Source organism: Saccopteryx leptura, chromosome X (genome assembly GCF_036850995.1).
Source record: "Saccopteryx leptura isolate mSacLep1 chromosome X, mSacLep1_pri_phased_curated, whole genome shotgun sequence".
Lineage (NCBI taxonomy): Eukaryota > Metazoa > Chordata > Mammalia > Chiroptera > Emballonuridae > Saccopteryx > Saccopteryx leptura.
The window spans coordinates 62,618,158-62,628,080 of record NC_089516.1 but is presented as its reverse complement, the minus strand read 5'-3'; the positions used below and the strand labels follow the sequence as shown (position 1 = coordinate 62,628,080).

The 9,923-nt window shown below is 43.4% G+C and overlaps 1 protein-coding gene across 1 annotated transcript; it reads right to left on the bottom strand.

Annotated features, from left to right (window-relative positions):
• Nucleotides 1–2,939: 2,939 nt before the first annotated feature.
• Nucleotides 2,940–5,346, bottom strand: LOC136385725 (protein LDOC1-like). Its single transcript, XM_066356901.1, has one exon. The coding sequence runs from the start codon at nt 5,195–5,197 to the stop codon at nt 4,757–4,759; it is 441 nt and encodes a 146-aa protein (XP_066212998.1). The 5' UTR covers nt 5,198–5,346; the 3' UTR covers nt 2,940–4,756.
• Between the last annotated feature and the right edge of the window lie 4,577 nt (nt 5,347–9,923).

Here is a 9,923-nt window from a genome sequence, read left to right as displayed (position 1 = left end):
CCTACATAAATATCAGTATATAATATACATAGTTAAAGAAATTAAGAAAGCTTCATATTAAATGATCATACTAGGTTCCATAAAAAATGACAAAGAATAAACACTAATTAGATATATCGTCTTCAATATATATATATATCTGGGATGGCAATAAAAATATCAAATAAATTATGGGTGAAAAAATATTAGGATGGCCTCAGACTTCTACAAAATAACACTCAACACTAAAAGACAATGGAGCAATGAAAGAAAAGAAAATGTGACCCATGAACTCACCTTAAAAAGCTCAGAGCAACAGCCCTGGCCGGTTGGCTCAGTGGTAGAGCATTGGCCTGGCGTGCAGAAGTCCTGGGTTCGATTCCTGGCCAGGGCACACAGGAGAAACACCCATCTGCTTCTCCACCCCTCCCCCTCTCCTTCCTCTCTGTCTCTCTCTTCCCCTCCCGCAGCCGAGGCTCCATTGGAGCAAAGATGGCCCGGGCGCAGGGGATGGCTCCTTGGCCTCTGCCCCAGGCGCTAGAGTGGCTCTGGTCGCAACAGAGCGACCCCCCGGAGGGGCAGAGCATCGCCCCTTGGTGGGCAGAGCATCGCCCCTGGGGGCGTGCCGGGTGGATCCCGGTCGGGCGCATGCGGGAGTCTGTCTGACTGTCTCTCCCCATTTCCAGCTTCAGAAAAAAAATGCAAGGGGGGTGATCAGATTCTCATTAAGGGAAATAGGTGGTTACCATCATTGTAGGACACCAAACAGGTAATAAAGTAGTTCATTGCATCTACGTTTAGAATAAGTGAACATAAGACTATAGGGAGTAGTGTATGTAGGGAAAATGGCTGTGTTAGGCTTGCTCACAGGTTTACAGGCTGCAAGCTCTTTGTGCAATTAACGCAGAAGCATATGACAGCACTATTGTGATGATAAGTGCTACCCATCAAGGGCCCACCACGGAGAAGTGCAGTTGGTTTCTTGATCCCTTATCCTCCACTTGAAAAAGCAAGTTTTCCTCTCCCTTTGTGTTTTTCCCTTTTCTTTCTTCTTTTGGCTTGCCTGTCTTTGTGAGCCACCAATAAATTAGAATGGCCCACCATCCTCTGGCTCCACAGTTCCTTTACTGTCTTCCAGAATCCACTTGAACCTGAATGGCCACAGCCACTGACCTTACAATGTACTTGAACTACTCTATGATGTGAACTACCAGACACTTTTAACACTATTTTAGCAAAATTCCTATTCCAAAGAAATAATAAATATGCTTCATACAATACCCCACCTTAATCATCCATTGAAGAAAACATTCTCAGGACCTTGTATTGATAACTCTTTATTAGCTTTAATTTCTTTAAGGACCTAGAAAATTATTGTGTTTTTTTGTTAAAAAATAAATATCCTACTAATTTCAACAAAAGTCTCCCTCTAGTCTGCCTACTTTCTAATTGATGATTGTTACTATGTTGTAATAGCAGAAAATAACCAAGTACAATGTGCATAATGTACCTGCAGCTTTACATACCATCAGCAAAACAGCAACGCAGAATTAATGGGTGGCAGTGCTGACCTCTTCAAATGGTTAGATAAATCCAAAGATACATTGATAGATTTAATATGATTATAATACTTATTATAATTAATTTCATTTCATTAATAACAGTTTCAGTGACCATTTCAAATCCAAAATGCCTAAGATGACAATTCAGGAGTCTAAAGTTCTTATTTGCTACTTCAACATTTCCACCAACTTATAATAGTTTCTGTCTAAATGGTGCTTTTATCTTTAGACAAGGTTATTTACTTCTCCATTCTCTTTTACTCTGCCTTATGGCACTATCATGAATTCCTTCCTGGGTGGTAGAGCCTTTGCCAATACCTGTACTTTTACTGCAGAATCTGTTCCCAAGGTAGGCAGATTCCCACAATATCATTCTCTGCATCTCACAGCATAACCTGTTCTTCCATAATCTGTGAAGGACAACATACACACACATACTCTCTCACTTCTCTCTCTCTCTATCACTTTCTCAGAGCAAGCTTATGCACCCTTCAGATCTCAGCTCCTCTGCCTAGCTATTGTGGATGCTATTCAGATGCTCCTCTGGCATGGTATCCTCACTCACCAGAGATCCCTTCCTTCCCCTACAGAGCATGTGTTCACTTAGTTTGATTGTGGGGAGTAAATCTCATCTACTGGTCTTCAATTTCTACCCCCTAGAGAGGTCACTCTCAGATCTAATCAGTTTAGATTCTCTTCCAGGACCTTATCTAGAGCTAGATTACCTCTCGGTTCTTGTGCAAGACACCATAAAAATAACAAAGTGGTTACTATGAGGACAAACATTATCTTTCATTTACCAACATATCTCTCAATTCCTCTCAGTATACCTTGACCACTGTTAATTTTGAATGGCTGATTTTTGGTCTTGCTGGGTCCTTTACCTAGCTTTCAGCTGTAGCCCCCTTTCCCACAGGAAGTCCCAGTTTGGGCTTCAACCTCCCTTGCTAAGTCAGATCCACCACTGTCTCTGCCCTCCAGAAACAATTTTCCAAGTCCCAAAAAATAACTGCTGCCCTGGGCTTTGCCTGTTCACCATGTAAATTGGTTTTCTTTGTGACTTCATATCAGATCCCAAAGAGTAAATGAGGTCTTGCCATGATCTCCTTTCTACTCACCCTGACCCTGCTCTACCTGTTCATAGCAACTAAAGACAAGCTCATAAGAAAGAGCCTTGCTCCCAAGTGAGACTTTGGTTCCCAGGCCTAGGAATAAAAACCCATTTTTACTTAACACTTATCATGTAGCAGAGACAGTTCTAAATAGCTCATGGATGTGATCTCATAGAATCCACACCTATGAAGTAGTGACCAGTGTGATGTCCAGTAACTCATTTAAATCCACAGTGAGGTTTATCAGTACAAGTAAAAGAATATCCATCCTCAAAAGGTCTAAAATAATAAGGAAATTTATTATCTCTATTCATTAGAAGTTGTAAGGTAGGGCTGGCTCCAGGCATGGCACAATGACATCTGGGCATATATAGATGAGAATGAGAAGTCAGAACTCCACATATCCTCCTGAAAGTTTCTAGTGAGCAGAGGTAACCCCTACAACCTCTCAACCAAGCTTCTTATTTAACATTTCAATGACTTAACCTGGGATAATGACCTCTCAAAGTATGCAGATTCTCCTTAGCATTCACCAGACTCCCTCAATGCCTTTAAGTCCCCCAGGCCCACAGAGATCTCAGCATAGCTCAGCAGTGCAAGGTCAACTTCAGGAGACAGTAAGGCATCTTGCCAATTTCCATAGGCAGGAATCTGGAGCACATGTATGGGTGAGGACTCTAAGGGTGTCAGCCCAAGGAGGATGAAATTTTTAGATCAGGCTATATTTATAATGGGTGCACTTACCCAGGGTGCAGAATTTAATGTTAGCTCAAAAACCTGAAAAGGATATTAAAATAATGTGTTCCATTGTTAATTAAAGCCTGAAGTCAATAGCACTCCATAGGCAATAAGGATTAAAGGGCAGAATTTCCCTGGCAGTTTTAAGGGAGGAACTCAAAGGCTCAGGAAGGTTGGAACAATTTATGTCCAGATATATGCCTGTTGTCCAATTATCCAATGCCCTTTTTCCATCTCAAGTGTCCTAGTTTAGGATGGTGTGCACCTGCTCAGCCACTCTTTAACCATGCCACCCTGGAGGCCCAAGAGGGCATTTCCTTCACCAGTGCGTAAAGAAATACCTTGGAAGGGGAGCACCGGAAGCCTCATAAAGTCCTGTAGTGTTTGTCCTCTGAAGCCTAGAGATAACTGGGTAATACTGAGATTCAACTAGGTTCCCTGATTTCAGTGGGAATAATGGAAGTCCTGGAGAGAGTTGTAGAGGCCAGTGATAGCACTTAACCATTAAAAGACACTCCTTTCTTTTTTCTCTTTATTTTCTGTAGTGCTTCATATTTGTTAAAAAGAATGCCAAGTGCTTTTTACAAGTAGTACTGAGAAGCTGGGGTGAGTGCCTGTTTTTATTTTTAATATTTTTGGCCGAATGCACACATCTGTGGGAATGCTGAAATTTTTAAAGAAAAATGACAGCTATGCAAAACTGGCGCATAGGAGAAAAAAAGTGTCAACAAATTGGCTGCCAGGCACACTAGGCCCCTGCAACAATCTGGTGGGGGAGGGGAGGACTCTGGGAATAGATAGGGAACTAACCAAGGTGAAAGACTGTCCCTTTAGGGGGTGGTGAGATGTCCAAATCAATGTCCAAGTAGGTGTAGCCAACTCAGGTATCTTCTAGTTGGCCCTTATCTCCAAAAGCAGTGGTGGTCTGTAGCTGGAATATAGTGGATGGTGGTGTAGTGTCAGCTTAGGGCTCTGGGCAGATGTATGTAGGCCTTGCAGTTGGCAGGGCTGTGCATAGTCTGACCAGTTAATAACTGAGACTCGCCCTATAAGCTGGGGCTCAGGACACAGTTCAAACTCGCAGGGGCGCGTCCTGGATCTGACCAGAGTAGATGGCAGCCCTCTTCAGGGATAGCCCCCAGCTCCAGCACAATAACTGGAGCACAATTCTTGGAACAAAGACAAGCAATAAGGGGGATGAAGAGAACCAGAGGGCAGGGGTAGGGAAGGAGATCAGCGGGCGACAGGGAGCACGATGGCTCCAGAAGGGGCAAAGCTGGATATGGACATGGGGAGAGTGGGGGGCAGTGGGGGGGGGATGGCGGCGTGCAGGGCCCTGCCTCCTAGGCCCGCGGGTCTCCGAGCCTAGTAATCATCAGGTTCATCGTCATCGTCGTCTTCGTCGTCATCCCAGCCAAAATACTGTTTCATCTCCTCGAGGAAGGCCCGGTAATCACTTAGGATGGGGCTATCCATCTCAATGTGGGGCACCACCCACTCCTCGGCTTCCCCGGTGAGCAAGCTGATTAAGAATGCCACTTTCATGGCGTCGTTGCAGAACCGGTTCTCGTTGACAAGCATGTAAGAAGTCGTCTGCACGATAAACTCGGGGAGACGGGAACTCTCGCCGTTAAACTTTTCTGGAAAGGGCACCGGGCAGCTCGGCGGACGTACCTGGCGCAGTAGGGTGGCCCTCTCGCACACCAGAAGCCGCAGCTGTTCATTGAGCTGGCTATTCTCGATGCTCAGGGAGCGGTGCCTCATCAGGAGAACGTGCAGAAGCAGCACCAGCTCGTCGTCCACCATGGCGAACAGCTTGGAAAGGCAAGGCTTGGTTCGGTTGGGCTCGGCTTGGCCAAGGTGCACAGGGAAGCCTCACAGGAAGTGCCTGTCCTCGGAGGCGCGGGGAGCCAGAGTGGAAAGCGGTACCAGCAGAGGTCTGGGCGGCTGCGCAAGCCCCGCCCACAAAGCCGCTTACGAGGCCCGCGCAACTGCGCGGCTTTGGGCCCGGGTAGAGCAGGAAGGGGCGGGTCCTAGGATGATACCGGAGCGCCATGGGGGCGTGGCCAGGGTGGCAGCGCTCTGGCCCTGTCACAGAGGTGGGCGTGTGCAGGGCGTGGGCAGAGTCTCTGGGCTCTGTGCGGGTAGTTCACAGGGCTCACGGATAAAGACCGGAGATTATGGTTGTAGTGTTGGCGTTTGCTAGGACCCAGCGAACGCTGAGACCCATCTCTCATATAAAGCCAACCTGTTCAAGTTTAAATTATATTCAACAGCGCAACCAACTCACAAAATTCAAAGATCCTTGGGTGAGGGGCTTTGGCCAATGGATTCCGTTTGTATGATGTTTGTTAACACATTTTCTTGCTTATTTAAATCTCACTCACCGAGGGAGCTGTTAACACTGCTGGCGCAACAGCAGGAGTGGGGGTAGGGGCGAGGAGTCACACAGTTTCAGAGTAAAGAAAGATCCCCAGGGGATCCTGGCCTTCAGACAAAACAAAATATTTAAACAGATTTTCTTCAGTTGAAAATAATATTGTATGTCTCTATTCTTTTTTACTTTTATTTATTTATTTATTTTGCAGAGACAGAGTCAGAGAGAGGGACAGACAGGGACAGACAGACAGGAACGGAGAGAGATGAGAAGCATGAATCATTAGTTTTTTATTGCGATACCTTAGTTGTTCATTGATTTCTTTCTCATATGTGCCTTGACTGTGGGGCTACAGCAGACCAAGTAACACCCCCCTCCAAGCCAGTGACCTTGGGTGCAAGCTGGTGAGCCGCCCTCAAACCATATGAGCCCAAGCCCAAGCTGGTGACCTCGGGGTCTTGAACCTGGGTGCTCCACATCCCAGTCCGACGCTCTATCCACTGTGCCACCGCCTGGTCAGGCTTCTTTTTTATTTTTATTTTTCTAAATAACAAAGTATAAAAATTTCTGCAAAATCTTTTGATAACAATTTGCAGGCATCCCTCTTAACTTTGACGATTTGATGTACTAATATTAGTGTCCCTTGGCTACTGGGTGTTATTCTTTCTTAACAATAAAGACTTGTGTTTTTAAATAGTTTTGGTTTTCTACTTTAAATTTGATTATTCAAATAATTGTTGACAATTGAGATGTGTCCAAGCCCTTAGAGCCCAGTGGAGGGTCTGCTTTTAAAATATGTTCCAATAAAATCACTTTTTGTCAAGTCTGCCACTGCACCCTGATAGCAGCCTTCCTTTCTTTACCAGTTTGCTGCAACTAATCTCTGAGCATTCATTCTTCTCTTCCTACAGTGTACATTTGCTCCACAGAGTCGGCACAGGAATCCTTTAAAACAAAATTTAGACCTCCACTCTCTTCCTCAAAACCCTCCAACACTTTTATTATTATTATTCTCATTCAAAATCAAAAGCAAAGTCTTGATCTTGGCCCAGAGGGCCCTGTCTCACCTTCTATATCTCTTCATATCCCCTCCTCTGTTCTAATTACAAAGTTCTCTTGCTCATTCTCTTACACAAGTATCTCTGATCTTAGGACTTTTGCACTTTCTATCATTTCTGCCTTGCAAGGACTGTCCTAATTTAACTATCTGACTCATTCTCCCACTCTTTTTGGAGAGAACTTTCCTAACCACCTCATTTATCAGAGCACCCAACTTTCTGACAGTAATTCATCATCTTTCATGATGCTTCATTTTTTTGCATAACATTTATCATACTAGCAACCATCATATCGTATAGAACTTTGTTGGTCTGCCTCTACTTTAGAATGTAAATCTATGCGGAGAGTTTGCTTTCTAGATTCTCTAATCATAATACCTAGAAAATGCCTGGCCCAGAGTAAGGAACTCCATAAGTGTTTGCTGGATAAAAGAATCTCAAGGTCCAGATGTTGAAATAAAAGAAGTGGTGGGTGCACAAAATGTCCAAAAATATTTTTCAAAGTGTATAGTATCTTTTTTTCTATGATTATAAGTCAGCCTTTATTGTAAAATTATGACTGAAGTAATAAAAATGGATAAATATATTTTTAAATCCTCTTCATTACTTATACAATAATTGAATGAGCATCCATGGAAATGAGGTGAGAGACAGAGAGAAAGAAAACGAAGGTCCAAGGTAGGGAGAGGAAAAGGAGTCACACTGCTGAAAGAGTGGGCAAGAAAAAGAGCAGGTAGGAGGGACTAGGACCTTGTAATCTCCTGTGATATGAGTTCCCTACTAAATGAAGAGCTCCTTGAGGGCAAGCAGGGACGTTTTCTCACTTACCTTTTTATTTCAGCATCTGAAAGTGTTGACTAGGTACTGCATAAATCTCAGTGGATAGAAAGAAGGGATAAGAAATGCCAGAGATAGGTTTCTGGCAATCCTGCTCATTGACAGCTCAGGGTAGAGGGTGGACTTGCCTGGTACAGCAGTGAGTGGCCAGCTGCATTTTTCATGTCCAGACCCTACTACAGGAAAAAAATACCTAGCTCTCTACTCCTAGAACACACATTCTGTGGCAGTATTAAGTTAGAGTAATCTTAACTAAAAGAAATTAGTGGCAGTCCTCAGATCTATCCATTGACATGGGTGCCTACTTGACTCTGAACAAGGACTGTACACAAGGTTGGGAATTCTAGAAGCCTGAGAACCAAATGTGAAAAACTTGCTTAAGCCCAGAAAAGCAATAAGTTGATGATACAGTACCACAGTCACAGCTTCTCTGACACTGATGCACAGGCTTTTCCAGTAAACAATTATTATGCACTGGATTTCTGTGAATCAGAGCAGTCTTGTGGGGACCCAGAGATGATTAGGCCAATCCTGCCTAGTCTTCTTCCTACAACTCCATGACAGAGGATATCAGGAGGAATCCACAGGAAGTAGCCAGTAATATCACCTCAGATGGGGCTCTGAGTTCTTAGAAAGCAAGAAATGTCATGGCTAGACCTGAGCACAGAGCTGAGCAATGACTTTTGGAGATAGTTCCAAACTTGGAACAAGGAGAGACAGGCAGTTCCTCAGTGACCCTCTGAGAAGCAGTTGAGAAAAGATGAGTAGTATCAGTAGATTAAATGCATAGAAATATAATGTTCATGTTAAGCAACTTCCCAGTGTCCATGATGCTCTCCCACCACTGCTAAAGCCTGCCAGCCATTCCTTCTCCAGTAAGTCTGCTTAGGGCTGCATGTTGCTTTGATCATTCCCCTTTATCATCCAAAGTGACCTGTGAAAATTCCCTTACACTGGTGTGAAGATGCTGGGAGCAGAGGCAAAGCAGACCACTTGACTTACCTAAGGCTCAGGAACTTTAATAGGACAGTTTTGGCTCAGAACATTTTATTTTGCAATAAAGAAGCACAGTGTCAAGGCTGAGGGCATGAACTCTGGTGCTTATCGCTTTCACCCAAGTTCCATGCTCAAACCCTGCCCTAGAAAACAGATTTAAAAATTACCTTATAATAAATACAAAACATCTCTCAATTAATTAGCTTCCTGAGCAATGTATACAAGTTGGATAAACCAACCTGTTACTTGAAATATGTGGCCAGGAGCAGAAAGTAGCTATGGAGGGGATATTTGTGAGAGAGTCAAATGGATGCCACTAAGATCCAGGCCTCTGCCTATAGGAACCTCCCTTTCCTTCCTACCATGCACCTGGATCTACTTTTTACAGTAACAATATTTACAGGGATATATAGACCTCAGGCCTAGAAAGAGGAATGGAAAGGTATAGCTTTCTTCATCCTACCTTCACCCTCTCCAGCTTACCAAAATCCTCTGAAACATTTTCATATTTATTGAAAGTATTAAGTTAGAGTAATCTTAACTAAGATAAATTAAATAGTACTTGAATGGTAAAATTAAAAGGAAATATTTTTTAAAATCTTTTTTTTTAACTTTACTTTATTTATTCATTTTTAGAGAGGAGAGAGAGAGACAGAGAGAAAGAAGGGGGGAGGAGCAGGAAGCATCAACTCCCATATGTACCTTGACCAGGCAAGCCCAGGGTTTTGAACCAGCAACCTCAGCATTTCCAGGTCGACACTTTATCCACTGCGCCACCACAGGTCAGGCCTAAAAGGAAATATTTTTAATACCTCTGCTCCCTACTCACTAAACAGGATTGTTGAAAATATCATTTGTCTCTCTATATACATAATATTTGTAGAATCCTAATACTCATAGTTCTGATAAAAATATATGTCAAGATTCACAGATACATAAAGATGTTTTCTTGATGATTGCATAAGCCACCTAAATTTCTCAGGCACACTCCTGCCTGAGAACTAAAGAGACCTAACTGTTCAGTTTCTCAGATAAAGTAGAAGGATGGTGCCAAATACATTAACAGTCCCAAAGATATAAAACTGGAAAATCAGATTTCTATGGCTGCATTATGATTTACATAACTAATGTCTTTTTAATTTGTATTCTTCATGCATACATAATTATATTGTTATAATACAGATTTTAGTGCAAGGGTCTCAAACTCGGGCCCGCCCACCAATTTTGTGCGGCCCGCAGACTGGCCCCTAGACTAATCCACGAA